Source organism: Camelus ferus, chromosome 8 (genome assembly GCF_009834535.1).
Source record: "Camelus ferus isolate YT-003-E chromosome 8, BCGSAC_Cfer_1.0, whole genome shotgun sequence".
Classification (NCBI taxonomy): domain Eukaryota; kingdom Metazoa; phylum Chordata; class Mammalia; order Artiodactyla; family Camelidae; genus Camelus; species Camelus ferus.
Genome location: NC_045703.1, coordinates 72727395 through 72751361, shown reverse-complemented (window position 1 = coordinate 72751361; position 23967 = coordinate 72727395). Strand labels below are relative to the sequence as shown.

Here is a 23967-nt window from a genome sequence, read left to right as displayed (position 1 = left end):
CGGGGTCACAGTCCTAGAGAAGAGGCCACCCCTGCCCCACCGACACGCTGGGCTGAGGCCACGGGGTGAGTGACAGGCGGACACAGGACCTCCCACTGAGCTGTTCTCACCTCCAGGGGCCCCACCTTCTGGACGGAGGGACAAAGCTAGGTTGTGTTTTCATAAAAACACCTGGAAACATAAACTTCTGGACTCTCAGTGTCCACCCAACATCCAGGGGCTTGATTGTAGTTTTCACGGTTGAGGCGGAGGATGGGCGGGTCGGGGGGAGGCAGAAGTGGTGATGAGGAGGAGGCCAGGAGGCCGATGCCGTCGTGAGCCTCGGGTGCTGGGGGGAGAGTCTGAAGACCCCTGAAGACCCAGAGTGGGCATATAACCACCTTCCTGGGATCTCACGGCCCAGCACATGCGAACAGCTGCTGGAGGCGGGCTCCAAGGCCCCTCCTGGTTCCCATGGCATCGTCCTGGGGGTCTGTTCTTGGAGGCTGGACGCTGGGCACCTTGATGTGCGTCTGAACCCAGGCGGTCACGGGATCACCTGGGCTGGGGCACACCGCGCTGCCTATGTCACACTCTCGCTGCCTCCTGGGCACCGTTCCTCCAGAAGGGACGGTTCGGAGACTCTAAGGCCCCTCTGCGGCCAGCTGGCAAGGCCATCTCCGACCCCGCCTTGGGCTCGGCACTTGGGGTTGGCTGTGGCCGGGCACTGTCTTATCAGAACTGAACCGCCCCACCTTCGGTTCCCTCCCGCTATTGTCACTAATCGCTGTGACCCCGTTCTTCCCGCAGCTGCACGGGTCTGTAGGAAACAGGCATTGCGTCTTCCTTGGAACTCGGAGCCGTCCCCCGCTCTGACCTAGAGATTAGAAGGTTAATTGAGATTTCTGTGTTCACATTCTCATCTCCGTGTATAATGCGAGCTAAATCTTTATCTCTTTTAGCTGAGCAGTGCTTAACTTACTTCTCCCAAAGTGAAGCCTGCTATGTTCAGGATGAGCTACAGGGCCCCACGGCCCTGACAAACCCAGGGGGCAGGAACCACGGAGGACTGGCGTGAGCTGGGGCCCAGGCCAGCGCGTCTTGGACTCCAGCCTAGTCAGAACTGGCTGTTTTCTTCTTTCTCAAGTATTTTATGAGTCGTTTCACATTGATTTTAGTTTCATTTTTGTGCATGCCCCTTACGAAATCAGAAGAAATTTTTAAAATAAATTGGATTTCTTCCAAAAATTAAATAATTGGTAGAAAAAGCGCCACGGCTACGCACCGTTGACGTGTTTGGAGGGAATGTTCTTCCCCCTGCTCCTTTCCCTTTGACAGCCCTGGGCGCTGGGCATGCCGGGGGCACCGCCTGCCCGAGGACAGGGCCACTGAGTGGTCAGGGATTCAGGCTCTGGAGTCAGTCCAGCCCTGGCTCAAGTCCCAGAACGAACATCGACCAGGTGACGACTGGTCTAGCGGTGAGCTCCCCGAGCCTTCATTACCTTATCTGTGATGTGTCGTCTGCATTTTCCTGTCCCCTCTAAGCCGGGCCTGTCCGACTTCCAGGTAGAAGATTCAGATTTCTGGGTGCACGATCGAGGACCTGAGGATGGAGGGAGGCTCGGGGAGCCACACCCATTTGTGACTTCACCACCCTGGTTGTCCTGAAGACCCTTTGCGTCCATATCTGCAGACTCCTCGGGGGACAAGCTGGAAGACCTGGGGTCACAGGATGGGTAAGTGCCCAGACTCAGGCAGCCTGGATGCAAACACCAGTTTGCCGTCTGCTCACACACCCTTCTGATGAGACGTGGACCTCTCTGTGCCTTAGTCTCCGTGTCTGTGAAATGGGAGCAATAACAGCGTCTACTTCAAGGTGGCCATGAGGATGCAGTGAGCTTATCACCCAAAGTCCTTGAGACGGTCCCGGCCCAGGGTGAGGGTGCCCGGCTAGTGACAACTGCACAGCTTGCTGCTTCCCAAACCTGGACCGACGTCTGGGCTGAGTCAGTCTCAGCTTCTCTGACGTCCTCAGATTCCTCTCCGGTTGTCAGGTCAACTCTCTCCCCCTCCCCCAACACCCGCACAACAACCCAGCGGTGCCTTGGGGGTCAGCCTGCACTTTCCTGACCTCACTGGATTCTGCGGATTGGGAGGAACCTGTGACACAGTCTGATGTGAAGCTCAGGTCCCAGACCCCAGCCAGACGCCAGGACCTTCACTCCCCAGTGACGGTTCAGGCTGAGAGGCCGCTGTTGCCGTTATTCTAGGCAGGCGGGGGCTGAAAGCGGCAAAGCAAGACCTGGCTGTGCGGCTGCTGTGAACAAAGGCAACGGTCGCGGTCTACGAACTGTCTCGCCCGCGCGGCACGCCTGCGGGCCACGAGCCCTGGCGGAAGGCAGCCTCCACGGTGTCCTTGGTGTCCCGTCTTCCGGAACCTACACCCCCGCGTGTCCCCCCTCACACTGAGCTGGGGCTGGTCCGTGTGCTCGAGGGCAGCGGGGTGAGCGTGCGCCTTTGGACGCTGAGCCATGAAGAGCCTCGACCTCCTGGACCAGGTGCTCGGGGAGGCAGCTGCCGAGCACGAGGGCACGTCAGCAGCGCTGAGGGCGGGCCGCGCGGGGAGGAGCCGACCTCCCGCCGGCAGCCAGCGCCACCTGCCGGCACGAGGGGGGTGTGAGGCCAGAGAGCGTGCGCATGGCCTCCGCCCCGCCCGGCACGCGCTCCAGAAAGCGCTAAGTGATGAGACGGCCGGGAGCATCTCTTGTCCTGACAGCTGGTCTTCGGCCCCAGCTCCCCACACAGGCCTCCTGCACCTCTTGGACTCTCCTGTTCCCGTGAGGTGACGCTGGGTGGCCCCGGGATGGGGGTGGTTACTGGGAAGGCCAAGCTGTGATTAGAAGCTTGGAGATTCCCACCCCCACCCCAGCCCGTCCCTAGAGAAAGACGAAGGACTGAGAACGGAGCTAACGATCAGTCATAGCTGTGCGATGAAGCTTCCACCGAACCCCAGCGCGGGGGGGTGGGGGGTCGGAGAGCTTCCCGGTTAGTGCGGGAGGCGCCACCCGGCGCGGGCCTGGGAGCGCTGCGCCCCGCCCCACGCCTGCCCTGCGCGTCTCTTCCATCGAGCTGCTTCTCTGTATCCTTTACCAGACCCTTTTACAGTAAACCAATAACCCTAAGTGAATATTCCTCTGAGTTCTGTGAGCTGCTCCAGCGAATTACTCAAACCCAAGGTGGGGCTGTTGGAACCTCCAATCTCTATCTGGCCGGTCCGAGCAGAGGTGACAACCTGGGCTTGGAACCAGCGTCTGCAGGACGGGGGGAGCCCTCCACCTGTGGGATCCGCTGCTGTCTCCGTGTAGTGTCAGAATTCAGTGTGAGACGCCCAGCAGGAGCTGGAGGGCAGCTTGCTGTTGGTCATACGGGGAAACCGGCCACACCCACCCCTGTGGACTTGGGACCCTTTGGGTGAGCCACCCTGGGAGGGGACGCCCAGTCGGGCGGCTCTAACCCTCAAGCCCGTCGAAGCCCCAGGCAGAGCCGCTCAGGCAAGCTGCTCCTGAATTTCTGACCCCCAGAAATTGCGAGAAATAATACACGTCTATTACCGCTTTAAGGCACTAAGTCTGGGATGCTTTGTGATCAGTGTCTCTTCTGTGTCTGGCCCGTCGTTTCTGAAGAACCAGAAAGTGAAAGAAACCCACCTTGTACACAGGCGCCCCGTGTTTCCCAGTAAGAGAGTTTGGGAGACTTTTCTCTTTTCCGGGCACGAAGGGGAGGAGCATGGAGAGCGGCGAGGGCACCAGGACAATGGCAGGTGTGCGCACCTGAGCTCGGACCGAGACGAGGAACAGAATCATTTTTCGAAGACGGCAAATTGTTAGATGCTGTGTCGGCATTTGTCCTCATTGAAATTTGGCTTCAGTTACTGAAAAACGTAAAAACTCAGCAGGGAAACCCGGGGGCCCAGGAAGGGGCTCTGGCCCCTGACACAAGACCTTCCGTGTTGTTTGAATGACTGTGGATTTTGTTTGCAAAACAGGGTGTGAGAAGCCAAGCCAGTTCCAACAGGTGGCAAGGACGGAGAGCGTTGGATTCACTGCTGGGTGGAAAGCAAGTGGGGTCTGGGGGGGCGGTCGGTGCCCATTCAGGGGCTGCTCTGGGACCCTCCACCCTCCTCTGTGGGGTCAGGGGGCTGCCCCAGCTCTCGGGAGCGTTGGTGAGACTCACTCAGGGGTGATGAGTTTAGGTGTCCAGGTTGGGTTGGTGGCGACATCCCCACCTGGCTGGTCATCACACACTCTGTGGGGAGTGGGCGCAAGGCTTCCGCCCACAGTCAGGCTGCACCTGCACCCCATCTGGACGTGGAACCACGGTCTATGCTCAGCTGCCCCCACCCCCAGGAGGGGCCCTGGGAAGACAGGACTACAGCTCGCCCTGTGCAAGGGCCCCAGGTACGCTCGCCTACCCCACCTGGCCCTTGTCAATCTCCTGCTCTGGCCAAGCTGGAGCCACACGTCTCTCGGCCACTCTGGGACCCCACCTGGGGAAGCCAGGTAGGTGTCCTATTCCCGGGAGCCTCCTTTCCCACCTGAGGAATTCGGTCCTGAAGGGGGAGGCAGCGGGGGCCTCCCCAGGGCCCCCCTCAAAATGCCCCACACACAGCATCGCCCTTTATCTCTTCCAAGGAAGGATGGTGGTTGATATGACACACTCCTTTGTCCCCTACACACTGGCTGTGGGCCGCCTCCTGGCTCTGATTTTGCTATTTACACTCAACGTACAGCTCTCGGAATGCCAAGAAAAATCTTTCTCTCAGTAGAGCCTGGATCTTGGGAATCAAAGGTGCTTTGACGTTCAGACTGTGGCCTTGGCAATACAAGTGCAAACGTCTGCTCATCTGTTTCGGAGCTCAAAGGTCAGGAAAATGATTTTTTTCTTCCCTGGGACAAAGCCCCAGACACACAGACAGTAATGTGAAGAGTGATTCACAAAGAGAAAGATGAAAGAAAGAAAAGAAAGAAAGAAGAAAAGAAGGAAACATTTATTCCAGGACTTCAGGGTAATATTTCAAAACATTTCCCATTTCTGATGTTCCCAGCATCACCTCCCACATCCCAGGGAGCCCCCAGCACCTGCCCATTCCTACCATAGGTTCCCATAAACGCCTGCTTTCTGCCGCCCCATCCCCCACCGTCTCCCCAGGTGTGGGGGGCCTGGGCAGTGGGAGGGGTAAGAGTCTAAATGATGCGCTGCTCTGTCCTGGTAACTGACCAGCCTGACTCACTCTGGCTGAGCGGCTGGGGCAGGGGACCTCGAGATGTGCCTGGCATTAACCTTGGTTGGTGGGAGGTCAGGGTGCCAGGAGGGCTGGGGTGGTGAGGGTGGTGAGGACGGGAAGGCCCCGCTGCCTAAGAGTCAGGACAGTAGCTGTTTGCAGACAGCAATCGGGAGGCTTTATGGAGAGTATCTGCAAAACCCCAAGTCCCCCCAGTTCCCAGGACGGGCCAAGGGCAGGAGCAGGCGGGAGGAAGAACGCCACGTCTGTGCCAAGCAGCCAAGCCAGAGAGGTTTGTCCAGACAGAGCCAGGGACCGAGGGGCTCACTGAGCTGGGCGAGCGGGGGCTGGGAAGGAGATGCTGGCAGGCCGGCAGGGGCCGGAGCCGCTCTGACCTCTTCTTCCCTCCAGTGTTTGCTGTGATGTTAGCGAGGAAGTGACCGAGGAACCACAGGCTTCACTCTCTGCCCTCCTCCTCGCCACTGGGTGTGCCAGATGGCCTGCAGGCTCGGGCTGATCCAGGCTGTCACCCACCTAGGGGGCACATCTCTGGCCCCGACCAGGTCCTCCAGCGCTTTTCCGCTCCAAACTTGGGCTCCGGCTGCCAAGCATGGGTCCTCCCTGGATCCACCTGCTGGTGGGTTCCTGCTCCATCCGTGTGTCTCCCGGGCTGGGGCCCCGAGAGCTGTGACCAGTCCCCTTCCTGCTGTGGGGCGGAGGCTGTGGAGCGAGCTTCCCTCGCTTCTCGCTGCCCTGCAGACTCGGGGCTCTGAACTGACCCTCCTAGCTTCACCCGTTCCTCATATGGGAACCCCGGAGGCGGGAGGCCACCCTAAAACGTTGGCAGGAGCCAGAACTCACCAAGTCGTTAGCCAGATGACAGCAATGTGCCCCCAAAGGCAGAGGCCTAATCGACTCATGAGCCTGACAGGAGCTGACAGGAGCTGTGTCCATGGTGCCTACAGCCAGCGAGAGACGCTGTGAACCACACACACGGGTTCCCGAAGGCGAACAGGAGCAGAACCACAGCCCCCGGGAGACCGCCCCGCGGCGTCCCCTCCCAGTGGCTGCCTGGCCCGCCCTGCTCGGCTCACGCGTCCGGAAGCCGTCGTGTTGAGCCAGAGGGGCGGCGCTGTGCGCCGGGACGCTGCACTGAGAGTGAGTGTATTTCTCATCCACACACAACAGAGGCAGACAGAAGCGGCTTCACTGATCGAGCCCCTCACGTCAGTGGGACGGGCCAAGTCCAGGGTCTCTCCCTTGGGCTGAAACGGTCAGACGTTAGCGGGGCCACATCCGGCTCCTCTTCCTCACCTGCTGTGGGGCCTTTGAGCACCCAGTGAGACACTTTCCTGGGATTCTGTCCCACTCCTGTGACATTTTATTGTGAGTAAAAGCATCTTTCAGTCATGGTGTTGAGCGCGGGTTTGGAGTCTGACAGGCTTGTCTCAAAGCCTGGCTTTGCCACTTGCTGGCCGTGTGACTCAGGGTAAGTCACTGATGTATCTGGGCGTCTCAGGATGGTTGGTCACCTTACAAGTTCTGGGCCTTCAGAGGAAGAAGCCACTCAGAAGAGACACTGGGTGTGCCTGATACTGCTTTTTAATACAGATCTTGGGGATGGGGTGGGGGTGAAGGCATTAGTAAGTGCACAGAACTGTGAAGAAAGAGCCAACTAAAAATAAAACAGGCAGAGTCCTGCGGTGCAGCAGCAGCTCCGGGATCTTCCAGCGTCGGCGCAAGTTTGTGACATCATCGAGGGCCATGAACAGCCTAGAGGAAAGCCCACTGGCCCCCTTTCCCTCAAAGGGCAATTTCACTTGACAATGAAAACACAGCTTTTCAAAACTTACGGGATCCAGACAAAGCATCGCTTAGGAGGATATTATAGCTTGACATGCCTATACTAGAAAAGGAAAAGAAACTTAAATCACTTAAGTTTTCAAATGCAGAATCTTGAAAAATAAAGCAAACTAACTCCAAGGCAAGCAGAAAAAATGAAACGATAAATATTGGAATAAACGTGAATGAAATAAAAAACAGAAAAGCAATAGAGAAAGTCAATGGAATCAAGTCATTTGTTTAAAGATTATACTGTAGAGCACAGGGAAATATACACAAAGTGTTACGGTAGCTCACAGAGAAAAAAATGTGACAATGAGTGTGTATTTGTCCATGAATGACTGAAAAATTGTGCTGAACACTGGAATTTGACACAACATTGTAAAATGATTATAAATCAATAAAAAATGTTAAAAAAATATTATTCAGCAACAAAAAAGGAATGAATTACTGATGCATGTCATGACGTGAAAAAGGCATCAAACCACTGGGCTGGGGGAAAGAAGCCACATGCCGGAGACCTCACACTGTGGGTCCCGTTTGTACGAATTGTCCAGAAAAGGCACTGCCCAGAGACAGAAGGTGGGTTAAGGGTTGCCTGGAGCGGAGGGAGACGGGTGGGGATTGACTAGAAATGGGTGTGAGGGATCTGGCTGGGTGATGAAAATGCTCTAAATCTAATTTATTGCAACAGTTACACAACTTAGTAAAGTGACTCAAAAACAACTGAATTGTACACTTGACGCAGGTGAATTACATGACGCATGCAACAGGCCTTAATAAAGATAGTTTTAAAATCTATAGCAAGAGTCCTAGTGACGCATGTGGTCACAGGGACTGTTTTTTCCACCAAAAAGTGCAACCCAGGATCTGACAAACGATTTCCCCCTATTTGTGAATGTTTCATGTGAAGTATTATTCATCGTTAAAAATAAAAATAGAAAGAAAAGCAAGCAGCTGTCCACGTGCTGTGAGTGCCCACCGGGGACAGCAGGCGCCTTCTGCTGGAGGTCAGGGGGCTCCGGCTCTCGGGGGGTGGGAAGGGCAGTGTTGGCTGCTTTTTTGGCCTATTTTGCCCACAAGGAAAACCAGCATCGGGTGTGCAGGGACCCCACCTGCCCAACAACCTCCTTTGCTGCGGAGGCTGCGGGTGGTCTGAGGCAGGAAGGGAGGCTTCCTGTAGGCGGAGCCTCCTGGGAAGGCTGCCCAAGGGGTGGGTGGAGACCCCGCTGGGAATGTGGTTTCTTCCCCTGCGACCCAATGGCTCTATCACATTACAAAGACCTAAAAAGAGGTAAGAATGCATTTCCCTGTAGTTAGGGTGGTGTTGCAGAAATAAGGGTATGGTTTGGAGTGGGTTAGAACAACAACAATTCCAATTTCCCGGCGGGGGGGTGCGGGCGAGGCAGGATGGAGACCAGTGATTTGGAACTTTCTCCTACCACGTTTGGTAAAAATCAGATTCCAAGACTCCAGGCAGCCGTTTCCCTTTGTTAATCATCAGACCGAAACAAGCAATGGGTCTGTGCCAGGCTGGGTGTGGAGGCCCTGACCCCGGGCCCGGGCTCCTCCCGGGGGAGCAGTGCCTCCCGCCCCGTCCTCCCCTGCCCTGCGCGTGCAGGCTCCTCTGGAAGGAGAGGTCTGTGGGCAGACTCCGCCTGGCTCTGCTCTGGTGTGGAGGGGTGTCTCTGCAGGTGGCCAGCTTTGGCCGGGAGCACCCCAGGCCAGCTGGCAGTGCAGTGACTCCTCCTGGCCCAGCCGTGGGAGACTGGGCCAGCTGAGGCCTCCAGTGCCCACCAGCAGGGACCAGGAGCCCAGCACACTTCAGACCTGTGAAATAAAATTCATATTTTACGGCAAGCCAGGAAAAATGTAAACATGTGAACTCCTCTCCCTTTGACCTCCCCCCCACCGCCTGTGCACTGTGGGCCTGCGTCCTGCATCACCAAACCTGCCCCATCGGCGTGAGCACCTGCTCAGCCATGAAGAGCAGCGCTCTCCGAGCATCAACAGGACGGCTCCTTAGAAGACAAGCTTCCTTCTTGACCTTGTCAGGGGTCGCATGACCACCTGGATTCTGTGAACTGGCAATAATACGTCATTTGAAGCACAGCCCTCTGCCTCTAAAACCCTACGTAGCTGCACCTGGACTTCTAAGCCCGGAACAGTCCTCAGAGAGTTCTGAGATGCTCTTCCTGGGTTACAATCCTCAAATTTGGCTTGAATGAAATTTTCTGTTTCTTGCTTAGATCGACTGATTAATTTCTCAATGGCGTACCCCACGTCGCAACCAGGTCAGCGAGGTGTGAGGAGGGGAGCCCTGCGGCCTTTCCCAGGGACGCTCCTGGAGACACGGACTGCGCCGCTCCCCTAAGCCAGCGCCGGATAAAGGGCGCGGCAGCTGGCCTCTGCAAAAAGCTGCGTCGACAGTCGTGACCACACGGGAGGGACCCAGCAGGGTGGGACTTCTGGTCCCGCCCTCGGGCAGGAGAACCCCCAGGTCTCTGAGAACTGTGAGCGCTCCCGGTGGGCCTGGGGTGGCGGCAGGGCCGGGGCGAGTGAGTGGGTTTGGCACGTGAGTGTGAGTCTGGGTGTGTGTGCCCGCGGACATGTGTGTATTTCTCCCCCCGAGGCTTGGCCCCCTGTCCAGCTGCATCAGAACCTTCCGGATGCTGGTGAGAGCACTTGTTTCTGCCCCCAGAAACTCACTGTGTCCAAGGCCCAGGAATGGGGAGGGGGTGCAGGCAGCAGGGAATCCAGCCCCAGGCACGGAGCACTGAAGCCCGGAGTCCTGAGAGGTGGGGGCGCGGGGCTGAGTTTGCACCCACCTTCCTCGTTGTGACCTGGTCCCTGCGTCTGTTTCTGTATCTGCAGACGGGAGCACAGTGGACTGTCTCCCCCAGAGCGGGAGGGGTGTGCGGGGTGCCCGAGAAGAGGCAGTTTCTCTCCTTTTGGTGACCCCATCCTTTGTCCTCATGTCTTACTGCTGTCTGTCTGAAACTTGTCCCTGCAGAGTGACTCTCCTGGTGCCCGGGGGCCGGTGGGGGGGGGAGATCAGACATTTGCACACACACCTCCCTCCTCCCCTGGAGCACACAGTTCTGCTCCCAGAGCCCTGCTGTGGCCACTGGCCCCTTAATCTCCTCTCCGATCCTGGATCGCGTGGGCTCCTTCCCTTGATGTCCTTTGAAATCCTGTCCTCCTCTGGCTAGCCACAGCTCCATCCTCCTCTGCTGCCTGCTTCCGTCCAGTCCTGCCCTGCGGGGGACCCGGTGTGGCCCACCTACCCTGGGGCATCACATCCGTCCGAGAAGCCCACCTGTGTCCTGACCTCGCTGACGGCTGTGCTGGCCAAGGAGGGGACACCTGTGCTCGCCATCCCATGGTGGGGACTGACGCTTGGGTGAACCTGCCCACGTCGTGGGATGAATCAGCAGCCCAGCCAGGGTTGGAGGAATCTGTTGGCGCCATCACCGCCGAGACTCCAAGGCCGGGCTTTCTCTTCACAGGTAGAATTCTTGCAACGCGAGAGACATGGCCACCCAGCAGAGCAGAGAGAGAATGGTGGTGACAGAAGCCCTTTGCTCCTCCCCAAACAGGCAGGTGGTGTCAGGAGGGGATTCCTAAAAATGAGGTGGGAATTGCAGCCCAGCCAGAGGGTCCCAGGGCATGTGCGCTCCCGACAGCACTGGCCCCAGCAGCATACACAGTCCACGACGCCTTCTCGGGTCCTGAGCCCCACCGGTCCCTGCAGGTGCATGGGCTCTGGGGAAGCGTCTGGGGCCATGTCAGGAAGCAGCTCTGACCCCCAAACAGATGTGAAGCTTCTGCTGGAAACCACCTGGGAACTCAGAGAACTGCCACCTTCCACAGCCCGGGAGGTGCCCGGGCCAAGCTGCCTCTTCCCGCAACAAGCATCTTTGGGTTAAAGTCAATTCACCTCCTTGCCTCAGCCCCCTCAGCCCTTGGGAAGGAAACAATAATATTGATCCAGCAGATAACCGTGGGACCCCCCCATGCACCATGGGACAGGCCGTCCTCCCAGCGGGAAGGGTCCAGGAGTGGGAGGCCGCGAGGCTGAGTGGTGGGGCTGGGCCCCGACTGTGTCCAGTGGGCCGTGAGGCTGGAGAACACAGATGTGAGGAAGCTGTGAAGGATGAGCCAGAGAAGCAGGGCTCTGAGGGGCAGAGGAAAATGTGCCAGAACAGGAACAGGTGGGCGAAGCCTTCCAGGCAAGCAGAGCCCGAGGGGAGTGGAGGTGACTTGTGAATCCCCCGTCGTCTCCCCTTCCGGGGCCAAAGAAGAGACACAGGGGAGCATCAGACAGTAAGTGTGCATGCTGGCTGGGGACATGGTGGTGAGCGACGCCAGCGGTGGCCGGAACAGGTGTCCTTGCTGTGTGCCGGACGCAAGCCAGGTAAGCAGGCCTCGTCACCCCGTGTCACAGATGAGGGGACTGAGGCCGGCGTGGTTGGCTGGTTAGCCCGAAGCCACACAGCTGAGGTGGAGAAGCCAGGACCTGCCCGAAGCCCTCTGGTTGCACCGCTGTCGCTGCCTCCACAGGTCCGACGGACGCTTCGGGCTGTGACCGAGCCGTGCTCTGGCCAGGATGAAGACCCCGGTGGCCCGTGGGGTTTGGAGCGGGGTGGGTGCTGGTGCCCTGGGGGTCGCGTGGAGGAAGGACCGGGAGAAGAAGTGTTTAACCATATTCGTGCCGGCGGTGTGGTCTGAGCTGGGTCTCAACGGCAGGCAGACGAAGTAAATGACGGGGTGCGAGTGTCCCCGGGCGAGAGAGGGGGACGTGTGTGGAGGGCTCGGGACAGGCCCAGGGTCCCCGAGGTGCAGCAGAGCCAGATGGACAGCAGGAGAGGGGTGGCGTGTCCACCTGGTGGCCACAGAGGACATGGAGCGTGGCAACGCCAGGAGGGAAGGTGTCCTGGAGGGGTGGCCACCAAGGCCTGGAGAAGCCACCCCCTGCTTCTCCAGGGAGACCTGCTGGTCAGTGACCTGTTAGGTCACCAATGAAACACAGAGCTGGAAAATTCAGTAAAGAAAATTCTCCACAAAGTTTGGTTTTTATCAAAATGCAGTCCGGCACGCAGTGGACTAACCAGGTTCAGGGATTTAGGCAAAGCCAGAGTGTCGTGAGCCCCTGGACTCAGTGTCCCCCCTTCAGTTGCACAGTCCTGTCCAGCCTGAGCGACGTGTCTCATCCCGCGTCCCTGTACCCTGGGCTCACTCACCCAATACGCCTTCCTTCTTCTGGGGGGGATTTGCTGGGCACCTGGGATCTGTATTTAAGGACAGTCCTGGCCGCTGTCCAGCACCCGCCCCCAGCTAGGAGCAGGAGGTTTGCAACGCCTCCTGCCAAACGCCTCAGGTAAGAGCGGGGACGAGGAGGAAACGCTCAGGACGCAGTGGGCACGGGAGAGGGGGCCCCAGGGTGCAGGGACCCACCGCCTCTCCCTGCACACCTCTGTCTTGGCTGCCTGCACAGCTCTGCCTGCTGTGTCTGGGGGAGCAGGACCACCGAGGCCCATCACAGTGCACGTCCCCTTCTCAGACCCCACGAGAAACTGTGGGGACACGTCTCTGGCCCTGTGCTGGAGAGGGTCCCACCTGGTCTCCTGAGCCCCGTCCGGTGTCAGGGAGACCCTCACTTGGCACAATGGTGACCAGAAGCCAAATGGCCTTGTTATCTTGCAGTGAGGGGGGTGGGGTGGGAGGGCCCAGGGGCTGAAAGCTCCTGTCCAGACCCTTCGGCTGAGCATCCCTGAGACCGGAGACCCACCTCGCAGGCCAGGGATGCCGTGGCCACCAGGAAAGCGGGGCTCCGCCCGCACCCTCACTCCCGTCACCCTGAAGTCCAGCGCCTTCTCCACCAGGGGTGTGACTCAGACTGCGAGCATGTGAGGACATCCCCCTGCATCTGCGGCCACAGGCCCACACGCTGGGCTGGGGGTGGGGGGAGTCCAGACCCCACTGGCCTCCTGGGGGCGGGAAGGTGCAAAAGGAGGCCATTGCCCTCACCTCCCAGGCTGGGCATCCTGAAAACGGGTGCCAGGACCGGCCCGGGTGCTGGGGCCTGAGCTGCTGTGGTCACTCTCGTCAGCTCTCTGCCCCGGATCCCCTCATGGTCACCTGTCCCCTCGGAGCAAGGGCCGGCTGTGTGGGGACGTCAGCGCCCCAGCGAGGCCCCCTCTGGGCCAGGCCAGGCAGCACTCTGCGGGGGGATTTCGCCGGCGAGGTGGCTGGGCCGCCTGTGCTCCTGTGCCCTCCAGGACGAGGCTGGCCTTGCTTTATTCAGATACTTTACGTTCTGCCCTGCTGAGGAATCCACGTTCTCAGGGGACAGATTCTCAGGGACACACCTGAGTCTCTGCGAAGCCCTGGGTGCCAGCGGCCCAGTTCTGCAGGTGGTGGGGCTCCCCGATGGGATTAGCCGTGGTGCTGGCGGGACTCTAAGGAGCCGGCACACTGGGCACCTTCGAGGTTCTTCCTCCGGCTCCAAGATCCTGGCAGGGCCCAGTGAGGAGACACTCTGAGCTCCGTGGGACCCAAGACTCTGACTGAGGACAAAGGAAGCCCTTGGTTCAGCCTTCGTTGGAGAGCAAGGACCACAGTCTCCTCTGGGCACTTCTACCTCGTCAAGATCTCAGCCTTCGTCCTGCAAGCGGAGGCCAGGATGCTGGCCTGAGGCCCCCGACTTCTGGCACCGGCCCGAGCACAAGGCCTCGGTGAGAATCGGGGGAGGCTGTTCTCCCAGGCTGATGAAATCTCTGCTCGGCTCCTGGCTTGAGATCTGGGAGCCTTATCACTGGGGTGGGGCTTCCTGTCCCTGCTGGTGGGGAATTCACCGCTGGAGAAAGGGTGGGGCTCTCAGTGGGACTGTGATGCCTAAGCAAACCTAAAATGCCAGGCTCCCGCAGCTCTGAGGGACCACGGAGGCCTGACGGTCCCAGGGCGGCTTGGGTCCCACACCCCTGGGTCAGAGACCTCACCTCAGCACCCCCTTTGCAGGGAACTGGGACTGGCTGGCGCCTGAAGCCCGCGGTGGCCGAGTGCCCCTGGCTGCCCCTCCTGCTGCTGGTGGACGTCCGGCCAACTCGGGCCGCCTGCAGCGGTCTCTAGGTCACTCGGGGCAGTGCAAGCTACTTGACCGGGTGGCCTTAAGGTTATAAGAAAAGTCATGAAGATGAGAAAACCCGCAGTCAGGAGGGACCGCAAGCCGCATGTCCACCCACCCGGCAATTATCAGGTGGGCTGACGCCCCCCGTGCACCCAGGAGACCCATGTGATCTTCCGCAGCAGGGAAGGTCCTGGTGGTGTCCTCCGCAGGCTGGCTCCAGCGGCCACGGCCCACCCGTTCCTGGGCTTTCTGAAGATCCTTCGTGGGCGCTGGCTCTGACGGAGACAAGGCTGTGCTCACCCAGCCTCTTATGTCCCCGTTAGTTGCCCTGGAGTCGGGGACTCACCCAGCTGGCTCCAGTTCTGTGCCCAGGGATGACGGGGACACAGAGGCAGCCCCCAGCCTGGGAAACCAGTGCTTGTCAGGAAGGACAATCTCAGGACCTGGGCGGGTGGAGGGAAGGGCGGGGAGGGGACCTGCACACACAGACCTGGGTGGGTGGAGGGAAGGGGAGGGAAGGGAAGAGAAGGGAGGGGCTCTGCACACAGGTGACCTGAGGCAGGCGGCCCTGGGCTCAGTGGCCTCCCTGCAGGGTCCCACCCCGGACCCTGTTCTCTAAACCAAACCCCCAGGGACGCACCGACTAACCAGCAGCTGGTGGGCAGGCAGAGGGTCCTGCTGAGACGTGGGCACCCCTCACCCCAGACCCCGCCTTCTCGTCTCCTGCTGGTGGTCCTGACTGAAGGCGGGAGACTGGGAGGAGGCAGCAGCCTGGGCCTGGAGCTTGGTGTGATGGGGGCCGGGAGGGCCCTCGGTAGGGAAGGACAGTGGGAGGGGGGTCGAGATGTTGACTGTGCCGCCCCCGCACAGACCCCGGATCAGTGTTCCGCACCATCTGAGTGACGGTGCCTGGACACGGGCGAGCTTGGGAACCTCAGAGGGAAAAGCCGAGGCAGCTGCCGGGCTGGAAAGTGGAAGAGAGTCGAGTAAACGGCTGGAGCCTCAGCCCTTAGTGCCACTGGGCCTGGTCTGGCGGATCGACAGGAGAGTCAAATTTTACTTCGAACACCAGAGATTCGGGGTAAGGACAGGGCTCCCCTCCGTGTGCTCACCCACCCCACTCCCCACTCAGCCTCAGTCTCACCCTGGCAAATGCTAGTCTGGCTGGTGGCTGTGACTTTGGGTCCAAATCACATCTTCCAAGGCTACCCGAGCATCCCCTGGCCTGGGGGAGGCTCTCGGCCGCGGTCCCAGCTGCTGCCCACAGGCGGCAGGATGCAGCCCGGCTGCTGCCCTCGGGGGGAGGGGGTGGCCCTGGAGACAAAGGCCTCCTTAGAGAGGAAGGTGCTTCTTCTGATGTTCTCTGCCGGGCCTCGGCCAGCCCGAGCCGGGCCAGGGCAGAGCAGAGCCTCCGGACAGTTCCGTGCCCCCTGGGCCTGAAGATGCCAGCTGCCCTGGGCCTCCAGCATTTAGTGAGAGCCTGGCTCCGACCGTGCTCTGGGTGGTTCAGACCCTGGCCTGGAAGCTGGCAGGAAGGAGACCCCCTACCCAACCCTTTCCCTTCTGGCTTCCCCTCCCCCAGCTCCAAAAACAAAGACATGCAAGTCCCATTAACCCAGACAACAATGGGCACAGATTCTGGTTGGGAGGGTTCTGTCTACACTGGGAGGCGCCCAGAGCCAGCTGCTCCGGCTGTCGGACCAGGGTGGGTTGTGGGTGGTGGAGCCAGGGCTTCTGAGCTGATTTGCAGAGACAGGATTCCAGGAGATGCATGTGGAGCATCCGCCCTTTTCCAAAATAAAAAGAAATGTGTGTGTGTACATCCCCCAACTGCCCAAAGGCAGACTGCATGGCAAATAAGTGATTTGGGGACCAGGGAGAGAGTGTAGTGAGTCGCCCAGCTTCGGTCACAGAGTAGCGTTGGTTCAGCTGGGAGCTCATCCCAACCTCCCCATCGCTGTCCCAGAGGAAGATTTCCTAAGGAGTCAGCTGTGGTTTTGAAAGTGTGTGTGTTTTATTTTTTATTAAGAACGCATACTAACTGTCCATCAATAGATGACTGGATAAAGAAGTTGTAGGGCGTGTGTGTGTGTGTGTGTGTGTGTGTGTGTGTGTGTGTGTGTGTGTGTATGATGGAATACTACTCAGTTATAAAAAAGAATAAACTCATGCCTTTTGCAGCCACATGGATGGACCTGGAGATCATCATTCTAAGGGAAGAAAGTCGGACAGAGAAAGACAAATATCATATGATATTATTTATATGTGTAATCTAAAATATGATGCAAATAAACTTATTTCCAAAACAGAAACTGAATCAGAGACATAGAAAACAAACTTAAGGTTACCGGGGGGAAGGGGGTGGGAGGGGTAAATTGGGGGTTAGGGATTTGCAGATACTAACTAGTATGTATAAAATAGACAAACAGTACGTTTCTTCTGTACAGCACAGGGAACTATATTCAATATTTTGTAGTACTATAATGAAAAAGACTATGAAAAGGAATATATGCATGTACGTGTATGACTGAAGCACTATGCTGCACACCAGAAATTGACACAACATTGTAAACTGACTGTACTTCAATCAAAAAATAAAGAACACATATGAGAGATAGTTTTTTCAAAAGCACAAGCCCTAGAGACGCGCGTTCAGGCAGCCTGCGATCCCTGATGACCTCTTTATGCCCAGAGCTGAGCGTGTCTCAAATGAGCTTCAAAAGGTGGGAAAGACCCAGAACTGCCTGCTGCGAATCCCCACCACTCAGGGGACAGAAAGGATACAGTTAGAGCTGCAGGTAAGCAGCATCTCAATTAATAGAGTCCCTCCTAGTCCCTTACTAGGGAAAAAAAAGCAGATTTAGAAGATATTAAGTCTTCACTGAGAATCCAAAACAGGGCTTTCAAATAACCCGTGGTCAGGCCTCTGAGCCACGGCCGAACGCTCCCTGTCAGGACGTCCGGAGACGTCTGGGTGTTTCAGTTTTCACCGTCACAGCAGCGGGGAGCGGGCTGAGGCAGGCCCCAGGGCGGAGAGCGCCCCGCCCCCCGGGGCGTCCTGCAGGAGGAGGGGTCATCCCGCCAAAACGCCCATGGAGCTCCCAGTGAAAAACACTGGGTTTTCATTCAGAAAAAGAAGTGAGACAGAACAGAAAACAAAACAGAGCAAAAACCCGCTGCCTTTTTTTCTCATTACAAGAAAGCTTCTCATTAGGCAAGACCACCGAACCTCGCCCGTGGGTCTTGGGGTTTGGATTCGCCCTTATCCGCCCTTCCTTCTGAAAGTCTCAGGTGATGACTCCATGGTCCTGTCACATCCACCCAAGAGCCGAAACCTCAGATTGTCCTCAGCCAAGTCTACTGGTGATGGCCTCAGTTACACAACTGGACGTGAACTGGTCCTAGAAAAGCCCGCGAAACTCCACTTCCTCTGCCCCCCCCCACCCCCCAAGGCTGCAGCGGGGTTGAGGACAGGCAGGCCCAGCAGGTTCCCTTCTGGGAGAAAGGGGGTGATCCTGAGCATCTTGTCCAGCAGGTGCTCAGAAGGAAGGGTGAGGAGGAGGTGGACGAAGTAGAGACAAGTCTACTTTTGTAAAGAGATGGACAGACTGCTGACTTTGACAGCATGAAGCAGGCCCCACGTGCGGGACGGCCTGCCAGGGGAAGGTGGAACTCAAGGAGCGTCTGCGTCCTTCTCTGGCTCGGTCTGCCCAGGTGGGAGTCGGGGCTGTGTTCTGGAAAGCCGTGAGTATTTTCTACATGGCAATGTCTGTGGAAAGCCTACAGTTTGGATTTTTCCAAGGCCTAATTTCAAAGCATCTGTGCTGAGATCCCCATCAGTCTACAAATGTGCATCAGAGCAGATATAAACTAATCACTGTACCTCTGCCGCAAAGTAGTGCACACTTCTCCTTTCTCAGGGGCACTAAAGGAGCAAGGTTTACTCAGCCACCCATTCAGTGGGCGGACAGGTCTTCATGGTGTCCTCCTGCATGCCAGTGACTGTGTTAGATGCTGGGGACACAGTGTAGAGCACCACCAGCTTGGTACACATGTAATTAGAACACAGGGTGTTGCGGGCAGAATTACGGCCCCCACGGAGATCAGTACCTGGCCCTGTGGTTATGTGACGTGGCACCGGGTCTTTGCAGATGCAATTAAGTTAAGAACTTCAAGATGGAGTGATTATCCTGGATTATCTAGATGGGCCCAAAGTAATCACAGGTGTCCTTGTAAGGAGTGAAGGATTAGAGGGAAAGAAAACAGTATGATGATGGAAACCAGAAGTTGGAAGGACGTAGAGAGGGTGTGGGACAATGCATACCAGGAATGCACGTGACTTTCAGGAACTGGAAAAAGCAAGGAAACGCATTCTCCGCTAGAGCATCCGGAGGGAATGCAGCCCTGATGATGTCTCTGTTTTAGACTGCTGACCTCCGGGACTATAAGAGTATACACCTGTGTTGTTTTAAGCCACTAAATTTGTGGTAACATGTTAAAGAAGAAATAGGAAACTTGTACAGCGTGAAAAATAATTACCTGGAAGCCACAGCCTACATCATGCCAAACGGCGGTGAAGGGATGGATGCTGCCCACTAAGACTGGGGAGAAATCAGGGTGGTCACACTTACCTGTATTCAAGGGAACACTGGGAGTTGTAGCCAGAGCAATAAGGCAAGAAAAAAAAAAGCATACAGGCAGAAAAAGGAAGAAATAAAGCGGCTTCTAATCAAAGATGATGTGATCATCTAAGTAAATCCCAAGGACTCTATGAAAACCCCTAGAACTGGTGAGTGAGCTCAGCTGGGACCCAGGCTGGGAGACCAGTGCACACAAGGCAACCACACGCACATGTGTGAACAGAAGGCATACAGACCCTGAGACCGAAAACAGCGCTGCTTACAAATGCTCCAAAGGAAACGTACGTTTAGGTACAAATTGAACAAAATATGCATAGTGTCTGCGTGCTGCAAATGACAAAATGTTGATGGAAGAAGAATCAAAGACTCGAGGAGAAGGAGACATCTGCCACGTTCATGGACCGAAAGAGCCAACGCAATACAGACGCCAGGTCTCAAAGTGACCTTACGGATTTAGCACAATGGTTATGAAAATACTAGCAAGGGTTTTTTTTCCCCAGACATTAGCAAGCTGATCCTAAGCTTCATATGAAAAGGAAAAGGAGCTAGGATAGCTAAAACCGCTTTGAGAAAGAGGACTGACGCGGGACGTGCCTGCCTGATGCTGGGACTTTCCACGTGGCTGCGCTCACCGGGACAGTGTGGTCCTGGGAGAGAGACACGTCCACGGAACAGAACAGAGGACCCAGACGCAGACCCACACAGATGTGACTGACGGATTTTTGGCAAAGCTGCAAAAACAATTTGATGAGGGAATGACAGCCTTTTGAACAAGTGGTTCCGGAGCAGCTGGACACCCAACAGAAAAAAGCGCCCTGACATAAGCCTCATACTTCATACGAGGAACTGAAAGTGGACCATGGATTTAAATGCTAAGATTAAAACTGTGAAACTCTTGGAGTAAATCGCAGGAAAGCACCTCATACAGCAGCTGCAGGGGGAGGGCAAAGAGCTTGGAGAAGGGAAACCAACAGCGTAATTCACAAAAGTCAGACGGGCAAACCAGACTTCTTCAGAATTAAAAATGCTTATTATGGAAAAGACCCTGTGAAGTGGATGAAAAAACAAGTTGTATTTGAAGAACGTATTTGCAAACCACACATCCAATAAATACTCCATATCTAGAAAATACAGAGAACTATAAAAATTCAACAGTAAAAGAAAATCGCATTAGCAAGTGAGTAAAAGACACGAACAGGCATTTCATGAAGAGGACAGAGATGGCAAGCAAGTACGGGGAAACAAATTCCACCTCACTGGCCACTGGAGACGCGCAAATCAAATCCGCGGTGACCCGTCGCTGCTCACCTGTCGGAACAGTGCAGCTCTGGACGCGGGGAGGATGTGAAGGCACGAGAGCGCCCCCGCATGGCTGGTGGGGGGAGGGCGCGGCCACGCTGGAGGAGAGGTGGGCAGTTTCTTTACATAAAAATTAAATGTGCACTTAGCATGTGACCTAAACACTGCTCCTGGCCATTCATCTCAGAGAGCGGAAACCTCCGGTCATGCGGAATCCTTGTGGCAGCTTAGTCACAGTGACCCCGAGCTGTAGGCAACGCAGGTGTCCTTCACCGGGCAGCTGTGTTCACATCCACCATGCACACACACACACACACACACCACACACACATATACATACACACACCCACAGGCACAGACACACACACTCACACACACACAGACAGAGACACACACACCCAGGGCAGGACAGGAGAATTCGAGCAGTTCACCCACGTCGACCCCCGGACCTGGTGCGGGTGGTGGACAGTTTGGAGCAGACGGAGGACACGGCTTGGGACCCCACAGTCCGTGAGGGTAGTTAAGCCGGGAAGGGATTCGATCCCTCCGGAAAGTTTACGGCAGAAGGAAAAGCAGGGCTGGAGGGTTCGGGGAGCCAGGGACAGGGTGGGAGGGGGTCTGCTGCCGGGGCGGTGGGGACAGTGCCCACGGCCACAGGAGGCAGGACAGAAGACGGCATGTGGTGACAGGCCGGAGCAGGGCCCGCTGCGGGATGGTGAAGTCCACCAGGGACGGCAGCCCAGCCCTCCTGGGAAGAGGCTTCCTGGCAGTCAGCTTGTGGATGTTCAGCGTGTCGGCTAAATCGTGCACATTTTCTTAACTCACACACTTGCACCGTTGCAAAAAATATCAGTTTTTCCACCCAAACTTATGTGTCCAGTGCCTACCAAGTGCCAGGCGCTGTTCTTGGCCCTCGAAGGTCTGGTGAGCCAAGGCGCCAGCCAGGGCCCCCGGGACACTGCATGGAGCGGGAGGCGACAGGGGGTCTGGCCGGGAGGACAGGACGCGCACTGAGCCGGGAGCCCCGCGGGACGGCCAGACTGCAGGGAGGATGAGGAGGCAGCGTCTGCCTGCGCCACACTCCGAGGGACGACTGGGTGGGTTTCTTGGGGCTGTCACGACGCAGTCCCACAAACAGGGTGGCTTCACACACCATGAAGGCTCCCTCTCCCGGGTCTGAGGCTGGGAGTCTGCAACCAGGGTGCTCCGGAGAAGCTCCGGAGAGGCCAGGCCTCACCACGTCCAGCTTCGGACACAAGGGCCCCCCTTATGACCTGGTCTTAGTGAACCGCCTGTGCAAAGACCATTCCAAACCAGGTTGCACTGCCGGGCCTGGGGGCTCGGGCTTGGACCCGCCTTCCCAGGGGGCATGACGCAGCCGAAGACAGGTTTCTCCAAGTTTCCCCAAAGAGGCTGCTCTGATTAGTAATTACAAGCAAGAAAACAGGAAGGGGAGGGCAGAGCTCAGGGGCAGAGTGCGTACTCTGAACAGGTCCCCGGTTCAACCCCCAGCACCTCCGTCAATGAAATAGATAAAACCTAATTACCTCACCGCCACCAAAAAAATTTAAAAATTAAAGAAGAAAAAAATATTAAAAACAAGAAAGAGAAGTGGTGCGGGACAGCAGACAAGACCCGTGCATGGGCCCCACCTCCCCCCGCACAGAAACGGCCGGTGTCTCAGGTGCCGTCCCAGGTTGCTGAGCGGGAGGATACGCGCGCTGACGTCTCAGGTCCACGGCCGTGGAGGAATGGGACGTCCGGGTCAGTGGAGGAAGAGCGTTCCAGACAGAGGGGACAGCGAGCAAAGCTCAGCACAGCACAGCCCCAGCATGGGCAAGGCCTGCGATGGGCCGGGTGGGGCCCGTGGGAGGCCGGGTCAGGGAGCCCGGATGCCGGCTGGCGCAGCCTTCTGTGCCCCTGCAGGGCTGGACCCGCGTGTCGCAGAGGAGCTGGCCTTCCCGGAGACGGGTGTTAACCCCGAGCGTTGGCATATTGGGGCGTTCCCCCACCCCCACCAACCGAGGCCCGCTGCTAAGCATCCTGGCGGCTTCTGCCTATTTCTGACCACACGTCGCTCTTCTTGGAAACGATTCCAGTCCTTATTAAAGAAATAGGGGAAATCTGATGTTAGAGTCTTCAGTTATATCAAAAATCCCACTACAGAGATGGTTTTTACTTGACTTTTTTTAAAGCGCGGGCCTGGTGATAACAGGTGGGCCGCCGTGCAGGGGCCTCCACGCCCAAGAGGGATGGCCGGGACCCCGACGCTGCGCGCAGGGAGGGACACAGATGTCAGCCTCCCAGTCGCTGTAACTTCCCATCCCAGTCATTTCTTGCTGTTGTGGCACCTCCCAGGCCTCTTGTCACTTTTCCGCTGTAAACAGTTAGCAGAGGGACTTGTGGCACAACCCCGTTACCCACGTCTCGGTGCTTCGTGAGCTCTGGTCCAGACGCCCCTCTCGTTCCAGGGTCTGCGACGACCTCCCGTTCCTTGCTCTCCAAGTCTCCACGGAGCACGTAGCCTGTGTGCCCAGCTGTGCATACAGGTCCAGGGCTGTAAAAGGAGGAAAGCGTCCCCACCCTCAGGGTCTGAGTGACTAGGTGGGGAGCGGAGCGGCGAGGACTCAGCCAGCTGTCAAGGGCGACCCAGCTGTGCAGGAAGATGAGCGAAGGGGGAGGACACAGCGAGCTGAGCGCAGGCAGAAGCAGCCCGTCTTTGGGGATGAGAGGGAGTCGCGAAGGCCACGCTGGACGGGAAGGGGCAGGTGAAAGTAGCTTTGGAAAGAGGCTGCAGGCCCAGCCGGAGGGTCTCCGTGGGGCAAGCCTGTGGGCCCCAGGAAAGGATGGCTCTGTTTCTCTTGCTCCTAGAAGCAATCAAAGCTACTGCCTGCTGACACCAAAGCACCTCGGACACTGGGAGGGCGCTTTTCAAACGCTCACGTGCACAGGAGATCTTGGAGATCTTGTAGAAATTCAGCTGGCTGGAGCGGCTGGAGATTCTGTGTTTCCAACAAGCATCTCCTCAATACAGAGGGGAGGGGCTGTGACCCAGAGCGGAGCCAGGCCCTGAGAGGCGCCAGGCCATCCCCGCAGCCTGCTCCATGTGCCGACGAGGAACTGAAGCGGGAGGTGTTTCCGTGATGTGAGCTAATCCACTCCACGCAACCCGCAGAACTGGGTGAGGCCCCGGCTCCCTGACCCTCCCACTGGAAGTCACTGGAGGGAGGCAGCTGTGTGCAGCACCAGGAGGTGACACGTGGCCCCTTCTCAGTGACTCAGCTCCCACAACTGTGAGTCCCTTAGAGATGCTCCACCCCAGAATATGCCTCTGTGCGCTTTGGAGTCAGCATCCAAGGGCTTTGAGAATATCAGTGAAGCGCAGTTTTCAGAGTTAATATGCCGCGGAGGCAGTAAGACATTTCACCTTCTGCTCCTTGGCTAGCGTCCAAAAAATGCACACATTTCCTTTTTCTTTAATTAAAAACTTCTTAACACTCTACAGCTGAGTGCCCTGAAGGCAAACTCCGAGAGGAGACACCTCCATGTGAACATAACAGGGAGCCGGCCAGGGAGGGTGCGGGGGGGGGGGCCTCCGAGAAGAATGGGGTCTGCAACCTTCGACTCCCCGGGCCCCTCCAGGCCTCCTCCTTCCTCTGGGCCCCAGCCCGCCTGTGGACAGCGCCTCCCCCGTGCTCTGCTCGCTAGCCTGAGGCCTTAGACTCAGGTCCACCTGACTGAGGGCATGATTCCGTCACTTCGAGCTGTGCGACCACAAGCAAAGCACTGCACGTCTC

At 57.3% G+C, this 23967-nt stretch overlaps 1 protein-coding gene and 1 long non-coding RNA gene across 15 annotated transcripts; both read left to right on the top strand.

Annotated features, from left to right (window-relative positions):
- Positions 1-842: 842 nt before the first annotated feature.
- LOC116665494 lies at positions 843-7959 on the top strand. 2 transcript variants are annotated; one of them, XR_004322144.1, is made up of 3 exons: positions 843-1457; positions 1546-4436; positions 4805-7959. It is a non-coding gene; the product is annotated as an uncharacterized LOC116665494 (long non-coding RNA). The 2 variants fall into 2 exon arrangements; XR_004322145.1 differs by having other exon boundaries at positions 1546-5552; positions 5672-7959.
- An 89-nt stretch (positions 7960-8048) lies between these two features.
- On the top strand, positions 8049-16470 carry LOC116665492. 13 transcript variants are annotated; one of them, XM_032485365.1, is made up of 11 exons: positions 8321-8396; positions 9352-9615; positions 9735-9777; positions 10315-10487; positions 10612-11519; positions 11666-12482; positions 12901-13011; positions 13215-13839; positions 14123-14360; positions 15102-15312; positions 16413-16470. In XM_032485365.1, exons 6-8 carry the CDS (start codon positions 12124-12126, stop codon positions 13645-13647), a joined length of 903 nt encoding a protein of 300 aa, XP_032341256.1. In that variant the 5' UTR covers positions 8321-8396; positions 9352-9615; positions 9735-9777; positions 10315-10487; positions 10612-11519; positions 11666-12123; the 3' UTR covers positions 13648-13839; positions 14123-14360; positions 15102-15312; positions 16413-16470. The 13 variants fall into 13 exon arrangements, 10 of the variants coding, with proteins under 10 accessions (XP_032341251.1, XP_032341256.1, XP_032341249.1 ...); XM_032485360.1 differs by lacking the exon at positions 8321-8396 and adding an exon at positions 8049-8112 and having other exon boundaries at positions 10612-12482; XM_032485358.1 differs by having other exon boundaries at positions 9352-9628; positions 10612-12482.
- The last annotated feature ends 7497 nt before the right edge of the window (positions 16471-23967 follow it).

Excerpts from the sequence above, each read along its gene's own strand:
- LOC116665492 (XM_032485360.1), top strand. The coding sequence starts at position 12,124 with ATGAAACACAGAGCTGGAAAATTCAGTAAAGAAAATTCTCCACAAAGT. Across the intron at positions 12,483-12,900 it reads CCTCCTGCCAAACGCCTCAG|GCCAGGGATGCCGTGGCCAC; the intron begins GTAAGAGCGGGG and ends CCCACCTCGCAG. Across the intron at positions 13,012-13,214 it reads GTGACTCAGACTGCGAGCAT|CTCTCTGCCCCGGATCCCCT; the intron begins GTGAGGACATCC and ends CACTCTCGTCAG.